Below are 26,061 nucleotides of genomic sequence, written 5' to 3' on the forward strand. Positions count from 1 at the left end.
CGGCTTTGCAAACTGTGCAAATTGCCTTGTTTTTGTCCAACGAGCCGTCGGGCAACTTTTTAAAATGAAATGTTCCCCCTAAAAGTCCGTCCTTATCCATCTTTACACCACAGACTCTCCTTTAGTTAGGATAGATCATAGACATATATGCACAGACTCTCCTTTAGTTAGGATACCAAACCACCAGTTCCTCATAGTTATGAGAGTTCAAGGTTACTTTGATTGTATGTATGAAAAAATTAACTGAGAGAAAAAGAATGTCCTGCATAAAATTAAATGTTATGTTAAAAGCACATTTGCAAACATTGGCCTAAAATAATGAAAATCAAAAATATAGCTAATGCTTTAAAACAGCTCTATACCTCTAAAACCAAAAAGTGCACACAATCACTTCAATATTTTGATGTCAGTGAAATATCAAATGATTATGTGTAATGTCAAAGTAATTGTGTTGCTTGCTTCCAGCTGCAGCAGGCAGCTGTTTTCAGAGAAATTCCACTGTACACTGCTGGCCTAGCAGCTGTAGATAGTCTGAGTTAATGATGGGCAGCTGAAGAGCCAGATATTTCCATTAGGAGTTGGTTGAGACCAAAACAGAGCAAAAAGAGAGCAAATATTGGAGTTAATATTCATCAGGTGGATAGAAACATGAACACAAATGGATGCTAAATGTTGCTGTTTCCTAACACATTCATATCAAATGTCAGCTTTATATGTAATACAATTTTGCGTTTACAGTCCCCAATTGTTTCTAAAGTTTTTCTGATGTTTTAATTAGCTTTATTATGTCATAGTGAAAATTCATTTGCAGTGTTAGCATAACATTTCCACCCACATTAAACACAGTACAGTGTTACATGGCAGTGTGTACTGCTCAGTGTGTGCTCGTTCTTAGGAGACAGAGCATTCATTAGTTTAAAAAAATGACAGCAATTGAATGGATGGATTCTAGTCCTAGTTATGAGTTGCTGTCTAATATTTAGGACATATTGTCATATTAGGATGTTTTCTCATAATTGTGTCAAAAGTGGTAATTATATGAAGTCATCAATGCAGACATGTATTTATTTCTTAAAGACTGTGGAAGAAAATGTGTATTTTTCTGTGTGCAGAGCGATACAGTCTTCAGCAGAAATATTGATTCCTAGCCTCTATTATATTGTTTCAGTTTTAAGCCAAATCATCACATGCAGGCTCACTGTCTGTTTTCCTGGAATACAGTGCAGTATCCTAGCATGTTTGATATAATGTTGGAGAGAAACCGGCCGAGTCATTTGAGTTTTTAGTGTTCTGGACCAGCAACACTACTCTCAGCTGAGCCAGGACAGCAGACTTGTGTTAAAACCGTCCTTGAGGTTCAGACTTAATATCATTGGCTTGTGCTGCACAGTCTTGAGATATTGAGGGTTACAAGTCTCTGCCAAATACCGATAAAATATGATCTTTGCTGCGGCACCTGCACCGACTTTTTAAGATGTCCAGCTTGTTTTCAGTTGCTGTTTTCTGTCCTGAATTTAAATTTGACAGCTAGAAAATGAAACTTTTCATCAAACTTCTGAATCAAGACACCACTGTGGCCACAGAATCACTGCTCACACTAAAAGTTTACATTGTTTTTAATTACAAACAAGCTGCAGTTTAAAGAATCTCACACCATATTTCCTTCCATAGAAGCAAACTGATGTTTGATTTCCCTAATGGAGAACTGCAGTCTGTTTCAGTTTCTCCAATGGCTCCAAACTAATGATCCATCTATGTCACTCAGTAAAAGTAATGGTCTGGAAAAGTCATTGTATAGACTGATACTTCATTTTTACTTGAGAAACACACTGAAGCATCACTCAAAAACATGGCTTCAATCAGGGTTAGAACCAACTGTGGCTACTGGGGACATTCACTTGTCCACCTTGTTATGTGCAGCATAGTCATTTGTTGGGGTATTTTTTTTTTCATAACAGTAGCATAAATGACAGGGTTGTGTGTCGATGTGTGTGTCCTTACAGGCACAGAGAAGGGAGACAGGGCTTTTAGCATCGCTGGTCGAAGGTCTTGTTATCAGTGTGCGAGCAGCTCTGTAACACCTGGCCAATCGATAGTTCCCTCATTGTGTTCAAGGAGGCTTAGTGGTCGATCAATGCAGAGGCTCGACTGCGCACACACACATGCGCACACACACAGCACACAAAACATGACCTGCATCTTTTACCCTTGGCGCCCCTGAGTCTTTATGTACTGCCCTACAGAGTAAAGCCTTTCTACTATACACATGACATACTGAGTGAACGCAGCACACACAAACATGTAAATATGTATGCGCACACACATTTCATTTCAATGACTGCACATAATTCACAGTAAAAGAAGATGCATTTCAAAAAGACTGTGCTACTTAAATTAATACATAATAGAAGTGTGTATATTTTTAGTTTTACATGCATTAATGAAATACAGAATATCTCTGTACTTTATGCTGCCTCACTGAGCCAGCTACACACACGCGCACAAAGTGACTTACTTAAAGTGGATGACATAGCAGAAATACACTGATAGAGGAATAAGGGCTAAATTCGAATAAATGTCTTCCTTCTTGAACTTTTGCCAAAGCTTCCTTAAATTTCCGTACAGTCTGTTTATTAAGGGGAGATTAGTTCTCAGCAGAATCCTCTTTGCTGCTTAGCGCTGCCGCAGTTTCTTTAATCTGCCACCCATCTCTATGTCTTGTTAGGATCATTCCAAAGGCGCTGTGTAGAATTAGAGTCTTGTACACGCATGCAGGTGACATTTCAATGCACTTAAGTACTGGTATAGCTGAGATGTGACCCATGATCAGATTATCAATTCAAGTTCATAGACAAACCAGTCTGCAGTGTACTTAATACATGTTTTATTTTGAAAGTCTTACTTATGTTACTTTACTTTGTTTTTCTGTGTCACCTGTTTAATCAGTTCATTTGTATTCAGCCTCTTTCACTTGTCAAATTGTCTGCATTTGTTCCTCAGTTCTGTCAATGGTACACTTCTAGTCTTCTGACCAGTCACAGCTCTTTCACACTGCGTCTCATTCACCCTTTCACACACATTCACACACTGATGACACAGCCTTTGGGAGCAATTTCAGGTTGAGTTGCAGACATGACTGAAGGAGCTGGGGGTAGACCCACTGATCATCTCATTAGTGGATACCTGCTCTACCTCCTGAGCCACAGCCACCTGCTGTGTTGTTCTGTATTAGTGCTTCTCTCCCAGCTCCTGCTCCTAGTTTATCTCGTTATCTTGTAGTAGTGTATTTTTTTCTTGGATGGTTTGATTTTACCAGGACTCCCCTGCTGCCTTTTCTTATTTTGTGTTAACCTACCTGTCCTGTAAGTCTATTATGTCTAGTCTCTTTCTTCATTCTGCATACCTCTCTGCATTTGGGTTCACGTTTTCAACTAAACCATGACAATTCACTTAACCAATTAACCAAAGCATTGCAGAGTAGCACTGGGCATGTTCAAACATTGTGTTACTGTACAGCGGCAGTAATAGCAGTTACTGTCTGTTCCTTGGATCCAGTGAAGCACTTGAAAACTATGTGAGATACAGTCAGTAATAATGGAAACAAACATACACACACATAGCAACACACAGCTGTGACAGGACATTAGTTTAATCACATCCTTTGAAATGAAGTGTACAATATACAGAGTGTATCAGTGTGTGTTAACTCTTATACTGCTAATCTCTTTTTAGATTAAGTATGAGGCTTCACACTAGGGGTTGCATGACTTCAGATTTTTTTAAGTTGACACTAATATGATGAAAGTCAATTTGACGTCGACTAGTCGCTGGTGCTGTCATTGATATTTTTGTCAGTAATTAAAAAAAATCACAGGAGGAGGGAATGCTTTGCAATAATCTGTATTCACTGACAATAGACAGCTGTTACACAGAATTTGTGCAGAACAGCAAGCATCAAGTATCAACAACAAGCAGCAACTCAGCTGTTAAATTTTATGTAACATACCTACACGTTATGTTTGGCTACATCTCCCATATAGGCGAAGTGGAAAACAAAATACTGTACTCTTAAAACAATTTGGGAGGAAAACAACACACAGACAAGAGTCTGCAAGCCTAGTCATCATCACAGTCCTGCTCAGTCACAGTTTTCGTTTTTCGATCCTGGTTTGCGTGCAAGAACACAAGCGCATCTACGTGCGCTGGGTGACGGCTCGCCTGCTGTCGCGTAATGTTATTTCCAGTGAGTGAAAAAATCCTCTCGCTTGGTGTGCTTGTCGCTTGGACAGCCAGGTAACTTTGCACACGGGGAAATCTATCCTCGTTCTGGGCCCACTAATGCAGCGGGTTTTGCATGGTGGTAATGTGCGGTGTTTGTTTGCGGTGATTAGCGACTAGTCCACGTCAAGCTCTAAACGTCATTGTGGAGTCATGAAATTGCTGCTTCACACAGGTTCTGTTTGCATGCTGTTAAAGCCACTGGAAGCCCAAATCCACAACAGGCTTCTAACTATGAAATTCAGGGTCTGTACATGTGACTTTTTGTAAAGTTTTTTACAAAGTTTTGCAAAGACATGTTTTAACATTTCTTAAGCTGCATTCAGACAGGATAGGGTGCTGCAGTGAATCACTGCAGGGTTGTGGGTCTGTTTGTGCTGAACGTAACCGCTGTGAAACAATCAGGAAAGATTGGCATTGACTAACAGGCTTTATCAAGGCTGGCTCGCTCACTCTTATTCACTGTCTATGTCACTCGACCAAAGCTCTCTCTCTGCCTCTCTCTCAACTCATGAGGGAACTGTCAATAAACATGTGATCTGCCACACCTATACAGGCTTGAGCTGTCTTTGAATTTGATTTTCTAAAAGTTCTGAACGTTTTGTTTACACTCATTTCACTGTTTTCACTTGTTTTCACAGATTTTTGCGATAGGATAGTTGGAGAGAACTCAGAGTTTCTATCCAAATTAGCAGAAAATATGCCCTTAATCCCTGATGATCTCCGTACATTTAAATATCTGTGAAAATTTCTGGTGTTTGAATCATCTTACAGCTTCTTTGACACCACATGCCCTCTGTTCTTTGCTTTGCAGCTTTGGTAAGTTATTCTGGTTTCAAAAACACGGCTCAGACTGCTGTAGATGATACTTGTGAAATTAGTATTCCCTTTTTAAGATTTGAAAGAGTGGCTGTAAAAGAACACTGCTACTGCTGTCTGAAAAAACTCTTAATGGATTTGAACTCCCAACAACCAACTGTTGAAGGATTACAGAGGCTTAAAGTTAGATGGAACTGAACAGATGTTGAGCTTCAAAAACCACTTTCACTTGAAACCTTCAGACTCATTCATGAAGCCACAACATTTTCTGCGTTTATGTGAAATGTACAACCAAAACATTTTCTTGAAGGAGCTCTTAAAGGCAACTTTTGTGGGTAAAATAGAGAAGTTGTGGACAATCAAGGCAATGCACTACAAACATGAAATGTGTCACAGTGAAATCTCTTTGCTTGATTAGCCTAAGGTGTTAGCTCAATAACTACAATGACCACTGTACGTTTTCATGACTTTACTCGAACTGCTGAACAACAATAACAATGACTGACTCCGCCCTTCCTCACTCAGAACATACAAGTTATTTGCCCATGCACAGTGGGAAATAGAGCACATAACATAAGGCACTATATGAGGTAACATTCTGATGTTTAGTGTGATCTATGACATAAATGATGACCAATCACTGCCTAACAACCTCTCTTCCTCTCCTCTTTCTCCCCTTCTTTTCCTTGTGTCTGTCTCTTGTCATATTCTGTCTTTCTCCAGTGTTTCTATTGGAATTAGTTATGTCTTAGCTGGCAGTGAGGCCTACGCTGCTCTTCTTAATGTGAGGTAAGTTTTACGCACATACACACACTCCTCTATCAAGACTTAACCAATGTGAGATATATTAGATACTGATACTGTTAGATACTGTATATTCTCACTGTCTTTAGTAACTTCCTGTTGCATTGGAGTTCTGCAGCATTTTAGTCCAGTATCAAATATGCTCATTGAATCTGAATCTTTTATGATTTTATGATTATATGCATTTGGGTTCAGCTCTCAATAAGCTTAAATTATTGATATGATATGAATTAAAGTGTGACTGGATCATTTCACTAGAGATGACTCACCACTCTATCATGGTCCTTTCATACACAAGCTGACAACGGCTGCACTCTAGAACTTATTATTTCCAATGCCTTGTGCCATGCCACAATGGTGTGTTGAGCAAAATGCAATGCACAGCATATCACTGAACTTTAGCCGCAGAGAGCGTTGAAGCCAGCGCCAGACACAGCACAAATCACATTTTGTCTGAAAGGGCCATTAGTATTGTTGAATACAACAACACAACAACACACTGTCCACTTGTAGTGATGTCGAGGATTGATGTCACAGATGATATTTGACACATTATCCAGACTAGCTAAGTGTTTTATCTTGTCTTGTGTCCTTGTCCACAATTAACGATGACACTGATGTTAATTAGTTACGATCTCCCATCAACAAAGCCTTCTTACCTGACTAACAAGATACATGGGCGTGGATTGTCATGCTTTTATCAACCTGTAACCAAAAACAGAGCTGTGGATTCTCAGAGGTTTCTCTGCATATTAATTGGATGATAATTAAACTTAATATTGGAGTTCCCCATCAATAGTTAATCATTTGATAGATATAGGATTTAAAACTGTTTTAGTTTGTACTATGGGTGAATACAGGCTGGATATTATGAAAACATTGGTTAGGGACTGATATTAGTGTAATTTATAAAATCCACAGAAGTACACAGGCAGTGTGGTGAGGTTGGTTTCACACCAGGATAGTCCGGGGGTCTCGGTTCGATTGGGTTGGGAATGCCAAAAAATTTCATACCTTTGCTTGGTTTGGTTCACTTTCACACTGCATTTGAAAACGGACCAAACTGCCTGGACAACGTCATGCAGTTACAACAGCTGCTCGTTTGGGGGTGGTATTGCCCAAAACAAGCACTGACCAGGAAGAAAAAAAGCATGAGGAAGAAGAAAATGGCTTTCTGATCTTTGGTTCACTGGATAGTTTGTTTGCTTCCCCACTGTAAGCAAACTGCACCAGGGTTCACTTAAAAGCGGACCGAAACCCACGTTTTCAGGCAGACCAGAGTTCACTTGTTTGGTCCTCAACAGAGTTTGGATGAGCTTTCACACCTGCCCAAATGAAGCGGACTATCCGAGGAAACAAACTCTGGAACGTTTAAAGTGGACCAAACAGCGCTGGTGTGAAAGCACCCCTAGATTAGCTCATGTGTAACATATAAATCACCAAAATCCTGTTCAGCTCTTATAAAATGTATTTGATTATTCAAACAGTTAAAATGTAAGGAAACTGTTAGAACATATAATTATTCAAACTGGAAACAAATAACGGGCAAAGAAAATCAAACATTGCCGCCGTTTTTTCAGGTTGTCATATCAGTTTAATTTCTCAAAAAGAAGAAACGTTGAGAGTGAGTTGTCAGTTCAAAGACGTGTTGCTTAAGGCTACATGAGCTCACAATAAAATCTTTCCTAAAATTGATTTTGTTTGTTTTTGTTGTTTTTTTCAACTGATGCAACCCTGAATGATGATAGCTGCCCACTAGAGTGGGAGAATTTCATGAACTTACAGCATTCCTTTTAATTAAAACACACACACAAACACACACACACACACACAGCAGAGATGGTTCCTAACAGAAATATGGTGAGGATTTATTTGTTCTGTGTTACATAACTAACCCTAGTCTGATATTTGAATCTGCACTAAGGAATACTAAATGAATAATTAGCTGGAAGCCTTCTCATCTGTCACTCACTTCATTTTACATTGCAGCCACTACTTCCAAGACCATAAACTGACCTAATTATCTGACATGAGTCAGTATTTCTAAATGACTCAAATGTTTGTGTTTTTCAGATTAGCTCTAGCTGTCTGGTCCTTCTTACATTCTGTGTACAGATAACTATATAAACTCTGTATTAATGTTTTGTACTTTTGTACAAAAATCCATTTACCTTCAGTATGCGGGTGGAAGCAGAAATCTCTGATCAGAAATTACAAATACAGCTGATAAAACTATAATAGTATAGTGTGTATAGTATGTAAATTATGAGCATTCAAAATGTGACTGAATTGTATTTTTAAACACAATTTCAAAATTTATTTTAATTTAATTGTTAGTCCTGCTCTGTTTGGTTGGGTTTTTTAACATGCTTGACACAAATGAATAATAATAAGTTATTTGCTTTTATCAATATTTGTAATCCTAACTAATGTCATGTTCTACACATGCCTGTTAACCGTTGAGGTGTGATGGCGTCAATATTTGTGTGCACACAGTTATTATAGAAAAACTTTATAAACAATGAGGAGCTTAAATATTACTTAAATGGTAAATGGACTGTGCCTATATAACACCTTTCTAGGCTTCTGGACTACTCAAAGCTCTTTTAAACTACATATCTCACTTATCCATTCACTGATGGCATTGGCTGCCATGCAAGGTGCCAACTGCTCAACAGTTTTAGGAGGTCACCATTCATGCACATTCACACGCCGATGGGGAGCAATTTACGGTTCAGTATCTTACCCTTTGACATGCAGACTGGAGGAGCCGGGATCGAACCACTGATCATGTGATTAGTGGACGACCTCTACCTCCTGAACCTCAGACATTAACCATAGTAGCCTTGTTTGTTTTTTTACAGAGCCTTTACCTCAGCCTTCTCAAATGGCTTACTTTGTTTTAAAGATACTGGAGCCAATTTTAGAGTTTCAACAAGTGAACATGTTGAGTTTGCTTGACTTGACTTTTTGTGTGCTACATGTTAACATATTGAAATTAATTTAAATTTAAAGTAGTCTAATACATTAAGATAATGTAGATTTACCCAGTCAAAAAGTAATTTATCATCTTTACATAAACAATGTCGTAACATGCTGATCAAATTAAAGTATACTGTATTACATTTGTTGAGTGTAGCAGTGATGGCCATTATAATACAGATGTATTTATTGTCCAGATTGAAGATGTGTTTCTTCCAGTATAAGCTTTTCATTTCTTTCATACACTACAGGCATCAGATGTATGTCATTGACTAAAACATATAACTATTTCATCTGAAATGTTGTCAGACTCAGACAAAAATAAAATGTTCATACAAACTGACCAGCCAGAACCTCTTCTTCTTCTTGGACTTTTTGTACTTTATTCATCCTGGATTCGATTTCATCTAGCCTGACTCCCATTTCCCATTTACTGAGTCCTATTTTTTCTCCTTCTCTATCGTCTTCCATGCAGCCATGATCTTAGTGTTGTCATCCATGTTGAGATTGAGGTTTATCTCTTAGAATCAACTTGTCAATAGTGATGATCCATTCAATGCGATCCTCACTCAGCCAGCTTCAACAGAGAGCTGCAAATGCTACACTCAGGTCGAGAAGTACAACCAGTTTTTCAACAACTCAAAATGTGCTGTGATGAATAATGGATTAGTTTGTCTGCATGAGACAAATGGTAGCATTTATTTTATTTCATTCTGTCTTTCAGAAGAAATAATCTCTGGTGGTTAGCTTGGCTTTTGGCAACTTTATTTGGAAATATTTCTAATTTTTGAACAAGAGTATAAAGTATAAAATAAAAAGAATTTAAAAAAAAGCTAAAGTGCTTCTGTGTTCAAACTAAATAGTGTGTTATACTGGTGTCGTTGACTAACTCCTACAGCACTCTCAAGTCATTGAAGCAGCAATTAATGCAGCAACTGTCTCTTCAAGCGATTGTTGTCTCCACCCTGCACCTCACGCCTCCTCTTTCCTTCTCCCAAGCCTATAATTACCTTTATCAGTTAACAGGACTAATTTATTTTGTCATGCCCCAGTAAATACTTAACCCAAATAATAATATTCAAACTCTACGGGTCGGTTGGACTGCTTCATTGGCACGCTTGGGTGCTTCATTATCGGCCTGCTCAGTGCCAGGGGAGATGCTGCGATGCGTTGTGGGAGTGGAAAGGCAGGGTTACTGGAGTGAAAAAACCTTGGGCAGCCTGCTTTGGATAAACCACCTTATTCCTCCTCCCCAGGGGCGGAAATCAATAGGTTACTGCAGGTCTCTGCACAAAAACTCTCAGTCCCACTTCTGCAGGATAGTGGGTGTCTTGGAAATAAACCCCACAGAGATCTGAACAATTCAAAGCATTACTAAGATTCAGTTTCAACTCAGGGACCAGATTATTGTCTATTAATATTTCTTCAAAAAGGTTTTTGGTTCAGCAAGTGGTCATTTTCTATCTAGCTCAAAAATACCAGACCTAAATGATCCTAAACCATAAAGTATCAGTCAGATCTCATGTTTAATTAAGATCACTCACTTGTGAACTTCAACCATATCATTTTACTCCTCACGGTGAATGCAGTTGGTACTGTTGACCATAACTTGGAATGTTTTTTTATTTCGCAATTTATATACCAATACCCACTTGTAACAATTATTTCTCTAATCTTGTGTACGTCAGTTTACTAACAGATCAGGGAGTTGATCCTTGTAGAATTCATCTGTTTGGCCAGAACAGTACAGCACCTGGATCAGTGTACTGACCCTGTGACTGAATCGCTGTTGAATGGTTGCCCTATATGCAAAGAAGGCCCTGTTTACACCTGGCATCAGTTTGGGTGATCTGATCACAAGTGGACAGCTCGTTCACACTTCACACCTTTCATTAGAGTGACCACTTATAATCAGATCACAATTCCCAGCTCTGTATGCAGACACATCAATTTAGTTTGAGACCAAATGTGTTGTTGTTTTGAACTCGCAGCCCAAATGGACATCAGACAACGTGCATAACGTGAACTCCATCCACAAGAATCAATTTGCCTGTTATAGTGGCTTCTGTCATGGAGAGTCTAATGGGCTTGTGCATTTACTGTGTGATATATGGTAATACAGTGAAAGATCGGTGGTTACATGACCTTAGGAATTCTCACACATGTATATCTATGTGGATGTGCGGCCTAAACCAACAAAAGCTAAAAAAAACATCCGCAAACATCCGCAGGGTTCCTGCAGGTCCTTAAAAAGTCTTAAATTAAAATATGGCTAATTAAGGTCTTAAATGGTCTTAAATTTACTGTAAATTTGCTATAGGTATTAAACTTCCAGAAGGTGCATTTAATGCAGATGGGAAAGCACATAGTGTGTATTTGTTTGATTAACTTAGTACAAAGACCGTGTTGTAAATGAGAGAGTCTGCGATTAATAGCCGTTTTACGGTATGTCAGCGACAGACGTCGGGCTGCGTGTTGCCATTACACGCCGTGGTTGTCGAGGCCAAGATGGGGAAATGCAAATTTAACAGAAAATGGATGGAAGAGGGGGAATTTAAGGGGTGGCTTGCGCCGGCGGAGAACAGCAGCGAGGCAGTTTGCAAATTGTGCAAAAAGACATTTTGTTTGTGTTGCTTTAAGTGCAGAAGTGTTATTATTCTGTCCTTATTTTTAGGGCTGCCACATACGATTATTTTGATAGTCGACTAATCACCGATTATTTTTTCGATTAGACGGCTAATCGGATCATACGTGAATTGACTGTAAAACATACATACATATACTTATCGCACCAGCATGCAGCTGATCAGACCCTTCGCTTTCAGCTTGAAGTATGAGCTAACTGAAAATAAAAACAATTAAGATGATAGCTCATTAACCCTTTAATGAGAGTCCACGGCCCAGATAAACGGCGAGATCTGGGCGGGCGGGCGCTGTAAAGCTCACTGCTCCACCTTCACCCTCGAGCCTTTCCAAGCCAACCCAGAGCTGGTCGCGGCACACCGCCGGGGGCCAGCCAGTGCCAGGGAGAGGTCCCACGAGGGGATCCTGCCGCACCGTGCGGGGGATTCAACTCAACCCGAGTTAAATTCCCCCTGGCAGACTGTAAAAAAAATTTGAGTATTTCTACCAAACAAATCATTATGACCTCTTTGAGTCTTAAATTTTATTTGTTGAGGTCCTAAAAAGGTCTTAAAAAGCATTAAATTTGACTTTTAAAATGGTGCACAAACCCTGATCCGGGTAGTTGAGGCAGAGCAATCGAGTGCAGATACACAGGATGCCTCTTTGGCAATCGAGTGCAGATACACAGGACGCCTCTTTGGCAATCGAGTGCAGATACACAGGACGCCTCTTTGGCCAATCAGCAACTACGTGTGTGTGTGTGTGTGCCACGGCAGTTGCTAGTACCTGGGGCAGATACCACTGCCCTGCCAAGGCAGCTGCTGCCGTTATGGGCATTTATTTTTAGTTCTTATTTTATAAAACAGTCGTCAGAGTTGTATTATTTCCATTACATGATTTCTGCATTCATTTGCGAGGTTTTCTTAATTCATCTCTCAACCGCTGCTGCTGTGTGCCGCAGCTGCCACTGACCTGGCATAGAAACTACTGCTAAAGCAGCAGTAGTTTCTATGCCAGATCATCTGTTTTTATTATTTTTTATTTTTTCAGAATTCAGGTTCAGTTTTTCAATGCAATGATTCCAATTGAACAATACAAATTCAAATTATGTAATTCAAATTCATTTTTTTAATTCATAAATTTAATTATTCAAGTTAAGCAATTCAAATTCAAATATAAATGATTCAAATTCAGTTTCTGGTGCCACATATTTCAGCCCACACCTGTACTTGTACTGCAGCCTGTACTTACAGCTGTCCACTTATGATCAGCTCCAAGACACATATTAATACAGCTGTGACAGGGTCTAAATGTGCAGATGGAAGGTTCTGTTCTGTGGCTACAAGCACTGTTCTGTTCCTGCATCATGGCAGAGTTCTAGACAGAAATCTGTGTCATTCAGTTCAGCTGTTTATTAAATGTGAACATAAATAACATTTAAAAAAATGTGTGATTGATTTTGTTTTTTCTCCACAGGCACATCTACGTGATCCCAGCCTTCACCTGGATTCTAACTCTTGGAATCTTAGTCGCCCACACAATCATCCAGCCAATAACTTCACTGCTGACCCTCTTGAAAGGAATCCTGCTCATTGTCACGGTAACCATTAGTCTATCTTACTTTATTAGTTTATTCTTCTAACACATAATTTTCAACAATTTGGCTTTACTGAAATGGCATACAATATATATGAAAAGATATATTTTATAGAGGCAGTAAAAGAAATGGGAAAAAAAGTATCTTTGCTAATATGGTGAGAAGAAAAAGATGAAAAAAAAAGAATGGGAGCAAGAGGGTTACAGTAGAAATCAAACTTTTATTGGAGTTCAAGACTTTTGAGAAAATAATGAAACTTACAATATCATAGTTTTTCTTTTATGTTTCTTCTCCGTAAAAAAAAAGAAATCACTACAATTCTGACCTGTCTGACTCTTTGTTTGTGTATTTCTTTGTTGAATCTCTTGTCCATTACTCTGTCCGATACGTTTCAAGTTTCCATATATATGTTGCAGATGGATACCTTATTTTGACAACCAATCAAACTCTTTCTGGGCTTTGATTGAATGGCTTGAATTACTATATCTGTAACTGGGGATGGTCCTATCAACTAGTTTTTGGCCATGATCTACCAATACCGAGTCTGATCCTATGTTATATACCTCAGTGTTGATTGAATGTGCATCTGACAAATGAAATAATGTGTAGTCACCAAATTCAGGTCACAAGCTACTTGATCCAAATACTGATCCTGGTTCTTAAATTGTTGACTCATTGACAAAATAGATGCCATAGATGCGCCATGCGCCCGAGCCCATGCTTCCATTACCTTGTCAACAGCCTTTGGTCGTACGGCTTGCAGAGAGCACACAAAGCCAACGAGAGTCTTCAAAGATTGTTTTCACTTTTAGTTGTTTATATGGTCCACAATTAGAAATGGATTCTTTAACTGTGTTGTAGCCACAGGCCCAAATGAACACAATCAGTTGATGATCCACTTTTAACTACTTAAAACAATTGTCCTGTGATGTTGGGTTGATTACAGGGTTGACCTTCACTGAAGACCATGAGTAGTATGACTGATTTTTAGGATTTTCACCTAGTTTTCTTGACCAACCAAACACTGATTGATTTAAATCCCTGCCGTGCTTTGAGGATTTTTTAAAAAACCTTGTCAAAGTAATGTTTAACCTTGATAGTGCTGCCAACCATGTTTTTTTTAATATCATGTCATGAATTATAGTTTGATGAAAGATGCACAAACTTTATATAACAAAGCAAAAGCACCAACTTGTGGCCTCTGGTTCTAATATTAAAATACTTAGTGTGAGTTATGTTATTGCTTGGTATCTTAGTCATAGGAGCTCACATTATTACAGACCACTCTGTCCTAAAAATATCACTTTAGTGTTTTACTCTGTCTTCTTATTTGCTAAAAAATGAACTCAATGGAAATGTTTCAAGAGTCTTCTCTCACCTTCATGCTTTACACTTTATAGGCTTTTAAGCTTTGTCTTCATTCACTCTGAAAAGTGAATATCCCTCGGCCATGTTTGATGGATCTTGTGTCGCTATGACTGCCGTGTTTGCATGCGAGGTCATGCTGGCAAAATGGATGGAAGTGGCATTGTACACTGGTCACCTCATGCAGGAGCAGTGGTGTTCATTGAGCTCCCACTGTGTGTGTGGTGGTTTTAGGCTTTTCCAGGTCAGTGCTTGCCAACATCAGGGAGTGTCAACAGCTCAGCAGGAGCTCTTGAAGGAAGTCTTTAGGCTTTGGCCAGAATACATTTAAAACCACCACATGCGACAAGGTTACATTTCTGCAAAGAATTGTGTAGCTAGCCACATCTATCAAGGTTTTGGTTAGCACCTTGTTTGACCGCTCTTTCTTACACAGTATTACATCAAAATAATGAATTAAAGATATGCGGATATACATTTGCATTTTCAACTCAGCTTCAATAAAATATTCACACGTCAAGCTTGTATTTTGTGCACATTGAGAGAATTTACCTTAGTTGAGTTGTACGGTATACTTGCAGTGATATATTCATTCCACTTAACCCTAATATCCAAACACGACAATAAATTCCATTTTTATGGACAGATCTTGCAGCTTGTGTATACCTGCTTCTCAGTTATAAATGTATAATGATATTCAGCCTCACTAAAATTAACCAGAAAAGAGACAAAACTCAGGCAATATATATAAAAAGTGATGGACACAGTGTCAGGTGCAACCAGCAATATTAGGCTACATAAATTAACTGTCTCTTTAAAATCAGAATAATGTTGTATAATTAATACAAACTCTAATGTAGTTGTTGTACTTCTCTCTCCCAATACAATCAGTCCTCTTAGCCCTGCTGCCCCAGTATAACCAGTCCACTCAGCAAAGTGTCAAGAAGACCCTCCAGTCCACTAGATGACACCAGAATCAGAATCAGAAGTACTTTATTAATCCCCGCAGGGAAATTGTTTCACCACGAAGGTGCAGTACAAGCACAGAGAGTTAATGATGGGAAGAATGAATGATTGTAGTTTAGATAGGAACAAAGTCCATGTATGGAGGTGATGGAATGGGTAGATGGGTCAAACAAACTGTGTTTGCATCTACACAGACCAACAACACAGACACATCAACACAGACCACGGTTCATGTTCTGTGAAACCAAAAGTCTGCCTAAAATTAACCAAATAGTAACCTCACCTCAAGACTCTGAAGGTGTAACCAGAAGCTGCACAGTATTGCTAACTTGACTATGAAATGAGAATGTGTTGAAAACATGACAGTAGGTGACATCTAGGTGAAATGCTCGGGTAGGGCATCAAGCCATGCCTGAAATAAATCATGACACAACAGCGCCCAACACTGCCGATGATCGTGCAAATGCCAGTCTTTTTTTTTTTTCAGTTTACACTTATACATTTAGTAATCGCCAAGGACTTTTAGATGAGTTAGGCTGTTTTCAAACCAAATCAGACATTGTGACGAATTGCCACAGGGTTGTCTAGGGGAGGTGCAGGGATGTGGGGCTGTTTGATGATTGGTGATGATTTCAACTACTATGAAACTGCTGTGAAACAACTTTTTATTTCTGTGATTCATCAGCATTTTCTGTCTTTGCCTTTGTCTCACCACAACACAGATGTTGCAGCTGGATATATGAAATAAACAAGTGTAAAAGTGACATTTCAGGCTGACTAAGGGGTGTGACCGGTCTGATCATTGGATTAGAAACTGCTGGCTGACTTCTAGTTGTGTTTCACCAAAAGTTGAATCTGGCGCAGCTCAGTCGCTGCATTATTTTTTTCAGCATAACTTGCAACCTGGACCCCCACAGCGCACACCCAATATGCTCATTCAGATGAATGGGAAAACCTTTGCTTGGTCTGAATCAGGATGAATCTGGATCTTAAAAATGCAGGAACCTTTCTGTAGATGAGATCTAGTGCCTTTTACTTCAGCTCTTTCTGAGTGTGAAGCAGGAGATCCCCTGTGACTCTTTATGATCAAATAATGATAACTTTTTAAAATTGCACCAGTCAGTAATAGGAACTATAAAACATCTGAATGTGTTATGTACCATTTGTTATTACTTGATGTCTGAGAACTGTACCAGTTCATTTTACTGTAGCTTTCCATCTTCCGAAAACATTACCTCCTAAGTTACAAAACAAATTGTCTCAGGATGTAGAAGAAATGCTTATGCAGCTTTCCATTGTTTTCCTGCTGGCTTGCCTCTCTTTCACTTTGCTGTATTTGTTGCTGGAGACTGTCATAGTTCTTTCATTATATAAAATCTCCCCAAGGACAGAGCTTTCATTTGACTTGTGTGTCATCTGACTTTGTTCCGGTGCACTTCATATACCATGTTAATTCAGCTTAATGACTGATGTCGTTGTCACTGTTTTTGTGCTGTTATACAAGACAAGTGCGTGGTAGTTTGTGGTCACATCAGAGCCGTCCACACAAAAAAAAGCACAAAATAAAATTACGTTTGTTTTGCATTATTTCTGACTGCACCACCACTTCACTGATAACCACTACGAACCAGGATAATTATAATAAGTATGAACAATATTGATATTTTCTTTTTTAATGTGGTGCAGTAAAACGTGTGCTGTAATGCACAACCTGTGTGACTTGTGTGTTTGTGTGAGAGAGAGTCAGCAACAGTTCAGTTAGACTCCACAGTCAGCAACTAGTAATTGTTCATAAATGTAGCATCAGCACACCAAGGAGTGCATTTAAACATGAACATCTGTAACTGGATAATATTGGAACACATTAACATTAAACATTGTGAACTCACAGAACCCAGTGCTCTGATAATCAGGGTGCTTTAGTTAGCTGTTTTCTCTTAGTTATTTGAGTGTTCTTAGTTTCAGCTTCATCTTTTGACAACATACTGTGTGACATGGGAGGTAATGCAGGTAATCAGACATGAGCAGCTGCTGTTACACTCTCTGGGTTTCTGCTGGATCTTTGACAGTCTTTTGAAGCACATTCATGGCACATTCTTTGTGTGCGCACCTGTATTGTAATGTATGTGTTGTATGCAAGTGTCCGGCCACTGTCTGCACAGTTGGGAGACTTTGGTTTTATAGAACGGGACGGGGAAGTGGGGTTGGTTGGTGACGTATTGAGGCCAGTGCTTTGTCCTGAAATGCCAACATGACTGAATAGAGGTTGGCTGTAGGAGAACAACTATCCATACACCAACATCAGATCAATGACTTCATCCCTCCAGAGCAGGAGGCAGCCAGTGGAACCTTTATGACTCCCTAAAGGATCTTCTGTCCTTGAAGAACAATGGAGAAATTTGACAGATTGATTTTAGATTGCATGGATAGCACACACACCCTTAAAATAGTATAAATTATTTTATTCATAGACACAAGCACACACTCACTCAGTTGTCTAACCTCAAATGAGTCTGTGTCACAGAGTTGTTGGTTTAGGTTTTACTATAAGGTACTTGTTGTTTTGGATGGTTGTTGTTTCATCGGCGCCCTGTAGGTGGAGACTTTTACACAGAAACTTGCTCACATGTGTGCATGCACACACACACACATACACACACAATATAAGAGAAATGTGTCCTAGAGCTAAGTCCCAAACAGGGGCAGGTGTTAAGATTTAGAGGTTCACTTCTGGAGCAGGGCACTGAGAGCCATTCCCTGTACACTCTGCATCAATATGAGAGCGAGCCGGGCAGGCAAGGCCGACTGCACCAGAATAAAACACACTATCATCAAGCACCAGCCATTTATGGCCCAGCAAATGTGATTTTTCTCTTTATGGCTGAAATATTAATGTTTCTACTTTGGTATACTTAGAAAGAAAACAGCGGTTTCCAGGCCCCAAGCTGCCACGACAGAGGGGGCACGAAGAGACGGGAATTTAATAAGTGATGTCATGGCAAATAAAAGGATGGGTAAAATACGACCTTCAGACAGCAACTACTGTCAGTGTTACAGATATAAAATGTTTTTTAAGATTATTTTATACCCATTTTTACAAAATTTACTGGAAAAGCATCCATTGACGTACTTTGGAGTGAAATGATTCATCATGTAAAAGCAAAGTACCTTCAGTCAAACAGAGCAGGCAGATCCACCTGACTAATCATTGGTTAGATGTTTGGATGGTCAGATTCCTTCACAGACTTTTCAAAGGAGGTAAGAAACATGTCATTGCCACCAGTTTGTCATCACTCTATTTTCTAAGTCTGAACAAAATGGCTGCCCACTCCTCTTCCAGTTGTCAGGGCTCAGAGCTAATGTTAGCTTAGCTTCTCCAATTCTACACTGCTGTTTTTGTCGTTAGACCAGGGCGTTACGCTCCGCTCATACAAACCGTCTAGTTGTACCCTCGCCTCTCGCAAAGCGAGGCCACTCTAAACTCTTCTCTGTGGTCGTCCCCAAATGGTGGAATGACCTACCAACAGCTACAAGAACAGCAACATCCCTTTCGACCTTTAAAAAACTTGTAAAAACCTTTCTATTTCGAGAATGCTTCCCTGCCTAACAAAACTAACAAAACTAACAACTACTCTGTGCTCCTTTACACCTTTGTCAACTTATGTCCTCCTCTGTAAGTCGCTTTGGATAAAAGCGTCTGCTAAATGCAATGTAATGTAGAGATTGTGGGATTGGGTTCACTGAGGATGATGTCATTTGACTTGCTAGAATCCACACACTCACACTCAGCTCTTGTATATTGGCCTACCTGCGCCAAAGACCAGTCAGAGAGAACCAGTTGATTAAATGGACTGTAAATGGTAAATGTACTGTACTTATATAGCGCCTTTCTAGTCTTCCGACCACTCAAAGTGCTCTACACTACATATCTCATTCACCCCATTCACACACATTCATACACTGGTGGCATTGGCTACCATGCAAGGTGCCAACTGCTCATCAGTTTAAGGATCTAACCATTCATGCACATTCACACACACTTCGGGAGCAATTTGGGGTTCAGGACACTTCGACATGCAGACCGCAGGAGCCGGGGATCGAACCGCCGATCATCTGATTAGTGGACGACCCGCTCTTCCTGTGAGCCACAGCCGCCCCATCATATGTCAGGCTGCACAACAGTTTGGGCTTGTGCTTTAACTATCCCTCAAAGAAAATAATGCAATATTCTTGTTATTTATGAAACTACATCAGTCTAGCCTCATGTTCAACTAAACACTGGTGCCCGTCGTTTTTCCTGCTTGAGCCTGACACAAAAAATGTTGAAGTGCTTTCCATGCTGAAAACCATGAGGGACATAACAATTTATTACTGAAATGAGTCACATTTTGTGAGCAAACAAACAATAATGTTGGCTGTATACTAACAAGTTGGATTTTGGTTCCTGACAGACTTTGGTTCCCAAGACAGCTGCTGTAACACCTGCATCGAGGGAAGAAATAGATTTTCTGTTAAATCTGTTACTCATTACAATGTGCAAAATGATTGAAGAGCGTTAAAGTCTCAAAGATTCAGATTCAATATGTAAGTGGAGGTGAACAAAGATAACATGGTTGACTAATTAAATACCTGTCCAAGTAGAACTGATAAGCAATATACTGTATAATTCTGTTGTATTTATGCTGAAAAGAAATATGATAATAAAAAGTGAGGACATTAGAAAAGATAGCCTTGAAGACTATGTTACTTTTTGGAGGGAGGTTGGATGCCTTAACTTCGAAAAAGTTTAGGTTCCTGTAGAGGGTGCTTCATGGTGAGGATTTCTATACCCACACTGAGGCCAACTGTTGATAATCAGTGAATAGTGCCAGTGTGTGGGCTGGCTGCTTGTTAAACCACAGTTTTGCATTCTGTATTACACTAGTGAATACAGAAGATGAGGATATGGTGGTGTGGAGTTGGGCTGAGTACTAGAAAGTAACAATGATGAATGCAACAAATTATTGCTACTGTTATGTAATAAGTAGAACAGCATGATTCCTTTTTCAATTACTCCATATTAGATAGATAATGGTTCATTTTACACTTGGGACTTTTTAAGCATTTTACTTGTTAAGCACAACAGTGGCCTCTCAGTGTTTCCACACTAAAAGTCAGAAAATGTATTAAAATGGCCTTTACAGCGTTTAGCAGGATTTCTGAACATTCTCAAAACAAAATCAGTGTTGGCGTCTCTTTGATTGCTTCCCCTCACACGAGTGTAATCCTCATTAAAGCAGTTCATAATTTATTCCAGTCTCCAAAAACTGGCCTTCAGAGATGTTTCTCTATTGCTGCAAAAACACTTTGAGAAAGCCAAAGTCAGATGACCGCATCGGGCCTCTTTTAAGTCGACTTCATGAAAAGAGAATGTGAAACCTTGGCAGTAAACAGCTTCAGAATTAGAGTAATGTTTTGAGCAGGATAAATGAGACTTTGTTGGAGGTCTATGAAGAGGTAGGATGGAGGAGGACATGTAGCAGCAGCCCCCCCCTAGGGCATCTTTGTCCATTGTGAAACAAAGGCCAACCTGTAAGTAACCTGATGAGTTTCCGACAGATCCATCAGCAGTTTGTTTCTTTCCAGGACAATAATAGCAGAACCCATTCAATTGGCTGCACACTTTACATGTCTGCTGCAACAACAACCACAGTGGAAATGTCATTTTGGAGAGAGTCAGCATCTGTTTTAAATATTCCTACATATCAGTTTGGGTATGCCTGTGTATGGCCTTTCTTCAGGTATTCTGGCTTATTGATAACAGTGTAACTTGTCCCACCCAAGGGTGCAACAAAGACAACAGGACGTGTCAAATATCACCAGATCATCCAGAAGTGGGCCCCCGCTCGGCTCCGTGTGAAATACGTGGCTGTTCTATTTTTGCAGATGCGTCAGCTCCTGTCGATTTACACAGAGCACTCGAGCTGGCAGAAGCCAGACACAAAAAAAAGTATAGCAAATCCAGTGGATTTTCAAAATAAAATACCCCGTGCAAACTGCCGATCATACAGACAAAAGCGAAACAAATAACTACGTAGCATATTTACACATGTAGAAGCATATTTAGAAGCACATAATCCAGGAAAATTACCAAATCTGAGCAAGTAAACAAAGTCTGGTGGGCTGAACACTTCTGAAACGCTCTCAGTGGGGTTTGAAGTTGCATTCTGGACGAACCAAAACAGTGTTGCAGGAACGACGTGACAGAGACATGCCCGGTGTGGTTTTGGGGTTATGGAGTATGGAGCTAGAGATAGCAGGTAAGTCATTTAGCTTAGCATAAAAACAGGAAGCTCTGTCCAAAGTTAAAAAAAAAAAAAGCCTAACAAAATTTCTCAACAATTTCACTATTTCAGAATTGATCTGTTTCTCACATTCATTTCCTGAGGTTTCCAAGGTTAGCTTTGTATGATGCTTCCAGTTTTCATGCTAAGCTAAGCTACTAATAACAATATGCTATACTGCTCTGACTGTTATTATGAATCGGGTCATGGTCATATGTGCTATTTTCTCATGCGATCGGTTGCTCCCACTCGTATCATGGCATCTCCAGCTTTTTCGCCAGGGAACAGCAAAAAGTACACATGCTGAGTGAAGAATAAAGTCACACCTGATCCTCCCATATGGGACTTTTCACTTCTTTCCTCTCCTCTCTCCTCTCCATCATTTTATCCAAATCAATGTGAAGCTCCAGCAGCTCATTTTTGTCTGATATCTGACTAATTGCTTCACACAAAAAAAACATGGAGCCAAATAAAAAACAGTGAAGCCCAAATAAAGCTGATATACCTTGATAAGAGCTCTATTCAGCTATTATGAAATAGACCTGAATGAAGCTTTGGCTGTTACATCAACCACACAGAAAAAGGAATGAACACAGTTTAACACACACACACACACACAAACACACACACACACACCTTTTAAATGAATCTCATGTGCCGAGCTGTGGAATTGTGTTGGAAGGTAGATTATTCACGGAGAATCGACTACAATTTCACGGCTTTCTGGAAATAATTAGTGTGACATTTATTCAGGCTTTATAATTGGTTAAGACTCCAGACCCTCACCTCTAATAAAGTTGTCATTGAACCTTTAGTGCTGCTCGCTCCCATGACAGCAGGGGGACATTGCAGCCTGGTGCAGAGCGGTCAAATCATTTGGAAGAGGATAATGCACTCAGGTTTATGGCATGTGTGTGTGTGTGTGTGTGTGTGTGTGTGTGTGTGGTGAGTAGTTGAGTAAAATGTGGTCCATATTTCGTCCAAGCCTTAATGAAACCTGCCCATCGTGAGGTGATGAGACAGTTTTTAAAAGATGTTTAGCTTTTACCCAAGTCATCTCTGATGTTTCAAAACATTCATGACTTTTACTTAGAACTCATTAGAACCAATCATCCCGTCTTCTTTGTCAACATTCGCCATCACTTGTTTCCTCAGTCTTCTCAACTCTTTTTTCTCTCTATGCTTTCTGGAGCATCCTTTTGTCTCACTGTTATTTATTTCATTCCCTCCACTCACCTCCATCTCTTACCTGTGGCTGTCTTCATCTCTATTTGTCCATTAGGAAACAGACCGCCATGTGTTGTTGTTGCAACTAAAACACAAAGGGTACTCTTCACTCAGTTTCCTGGACACTCTGTTTTTTGGCCACTTACTCACCCAAATGTTGCATATGTTTCTGACCTCACTATGGTAGTGGTCCCAGTAAAACTAACAGAGAAACTGAACAAAACTTCAAATCAATTTTGATTAGGTGAAAATTTAAAGATTCAGCAAACAAGTGTTAAATTTACTGTCGATCCTGATAACAGAATATTCTAAATTCTGCAAATGATTCATGAATCACAATGGTTGAACATTCACTGTTTATTTTATATTACTGCCATGTGCTACTTGTATGTCCTTGAAAAGACCTGTGTGTGTGTGTGTGTGTGTGTGTGTGTGTGTGTGTGTGTGTGTGTGTGTGTGTGTGTGTCTCAGGTGGCCGTGACGTTTGCTGTGGGGTCAGAGGTTGGCCTTCAGAGCAGCAGTGACTTCAGTCAGATGGGGAAACCTTTCCTAATGGGCACAGTTGCTTTGGGTGAGAATCATTTTTGTTACAGTATTGTTCACTGTCTTTCTTTATGTCTACATCTTTTCACCTTTCTGGCCCTCTGAATTTCTTTCAGTTTTCCAGTCCGTGCTCCCTTTTCTACAATGCTTTCTTTTTTCGGGTCAAGAATACTGAAGGCCCATGATGGATGATATTCTCCAATGCAGCAGCCACCTGTAATTAGAGTTTCAACCAGATTTGGAAAACTAACTTGTCGCAAGTTCACAGCAAAGTGACTAAACTTACTGCTGAAACTCTGTGTGTGTGTGTATGTGTACAATGAAGAGACACTTATTCCTCTCTCAAGTCTGATGACTGATTTTGTGGTCGTATCATCAGATCTGTGGCTGTATGTAAGGTGAAGGCAACTGATCCAAGAGAAGGATTTTCAGTTGGCCTGACGGAAGTTCCTATGAACTATCTGAGACTGCAGTGGAAGCTGGGTCTTGATTCTGTTTCTAATTTCAGTGGATAGAATAACTAGCTGGGACTAGGAGAGTCTGGTTTTGGGGGTCTCAGAATTGCTTCTCTGCTCTCTGCAGATGATGTGGTTCTGTTAGCTTCAACAGATGTCTTAGGCCATGCTTGTGTGCTGGATTGGATTTCTCCCCCTAGTTCAGACATGTCAAACTCAAGGCCCGCAGGCCGAATCCGGCCATGTGAGATAATTTCATACATCTATTATTAATGGCCCGCCAGTAAATCGCCATTGGTCAAGACCTGTGCATCGCCTCTCCCCCGCTGCTTCGGTTGATTATTGATACAGTAATCAGCAGTCAGCGACATTAAAGCCCCCAGAAAATGGCCAAATGAAAAGTTGACTATGATGTGCTAATGTCCCCGGTAATTATGGCCCACCAGGTGATTTGAGTTTGACACCCCTGCTCTATGTTGTGAGTGAGTTACTCCTCCAAGTGAAGGGGTGTTGTTCACAACTGAGGGTAAAATGGAGCGTGAGACTGACAGGTGGATTGGTGAGGCGTCAGCAGTAATGCAGGCAGTGTACCAGGCTAGTTAAGAGGGAGTTGAGCATAGTTTTCAATTTAACAGTTCCTCATGCCTTTTGGTGTGGGCATCTGATGGTGGGGCCTTCGCTTTTCCAGACAGTTGGAGACCCAGGGGTAGACCCAGAACATGCTTGATAAATGATATATCTTATCTGGCTTGGAGATGCCTCAGAATCACCCAGGAGGAGCTGGAAAAGTTCACTGGGCAGTGGATTGTGATGGATAGGTCTGTATAAGTGGCAAGGGAAAGAAATGAATTGATTGACCATCAGTAAATACTTTTACTTCCTGAATTGCACCGTTTCATGACTTCAGAAACTGCCAGCTATGACTGCTGCTTTGCAGTTTTCGTCATTGCTAGTTGTGGTGAACAGTATACAGACCAGAACAGGTTAAATAATTAAGACATCACAGAATTAAAAAAAGATGATGTTTACCTCAGAACTGTGTTCTGCTCAGGATTTAATAGCCTCAAATATTATTCTGGCCATGATTCTTTTAGGTTGATCTGCAGCTGGACAGATTTTACTGCAGCTTCTATAGACACCTCTCTGAAGCTGATGAGTAGAAGGAACCACATTATCAGAAATAGTGGACCCTGCACAAAGACACTGACTATATTTGCATAATCAGAAATGTATTTTCCACTCAGACAGAAAAGAAACGTGACAGTCAAAGGCCACAGATCTGTGTACCATGCATGCAGTTAAAGTTTGACTTGCTGTTCTGTTTTTATGTCACCAGGAGGGATTGTAAACGTGATGCCTCTGCTCTTCTCACAGATTTCACACAACAGAACACAGGTAAATCTACGCCGTCTACTATAACCTTCTATAACACATAGTAAGATAGACTGAAAGGCCATGGTTATCTCTCAGCCAGCTCCAACATGAGTCAGGCTGGCCAGTATACACGTTGGCTGTAACCACAGTACTGTGGTTATACTGGGCAGCTCTTGGTGTTAATTTGTAGTAGTCTGAGTACCTCGAACTTAGTGCTTGGTATTGAGTTGAAGTACCACATGCTTTTTTGCCATTTGGTCAGTTCTGCTGGTTCCCATTGGCTGTGTCTCACCATTCCTGCCATGCAACTAACTCTGCCTGCTGGCTGGGTCAGTCTTTATTGGTCAGGTCAGAAGTGCTGCTGGTTAGGGCACAGCGCTTTCCCAAGCACATGGTCTAGTTCCTGTTGGGCAGTCTCCATCTGCTACTGTAATGGGAATATTAGGAGTTGGATGCATCATGCTGCTGTAAAGAGTCGGTGGCACTAATTCTTCAGTTGGGTGCCATTAAATCATCGCAGAAGAGCAGCAAAGTACAGAAGCATATCGCTGCCACACTGGAAAAATACTAAATTATCAGTATCACATCAGTTATACTGTATTAACATAAGGTTTGATGTTATAATGTGAAAGGTTTCATGTTGAGACATGGCGAGATTCTGTTGTGATAAGTAAAGCCAAGCAGAAAAACAAATGTTAGGATA

General features: G+C 40.0%; 1 protein-coding gene across 2 annotated transcripts in view; it reads left to right on the forward strand.

The window, feature by feature from the left end:
• Nucleotides 1-26,061, forward strand: part of si:ch211-51h4.2 (uncharacterized) — an 84,570-nt gene that overhangs the window by 24,611 nt on the left and 33,898 nt on the right. For both annotated transcript variants that reach the window (XM_019256464.2, XM_019256465.2), the window contains exons 7-10: nt 5,821-5,886; nt 12,985-13,108; nt 23,458-23,557; nt 25,321-25,379. In XM_019256464.2, the coding sequence (XP_019112009.1) occupies nt 5,821-5,886; nt 12,985-13,108; nt 23,458-23,557; nt 25,321-25,379 (349 nt within the window). The remainder of the gene's footprint in view (nt 1-5,820; nt 5,887-12,984; nt 13,109-23,457; nt 23,558-25,320; nt 25,380-26,061) is intronic.

The sequence above is a fragment of the Larimichthys crocea genome, chromosome XVII, assembly GCF_000972845.2.
Source record: "Larimichthys crocea isolate SSNF chromosome XVII, L_crocea_2.0, whole genome shotgun sequence".
NCBI classification, from domain to species: Eukaryota; Metazoa; Chordata; class Actinopteri; family Sciaenidae; genus Larimichthys; species Larimichthys crocea.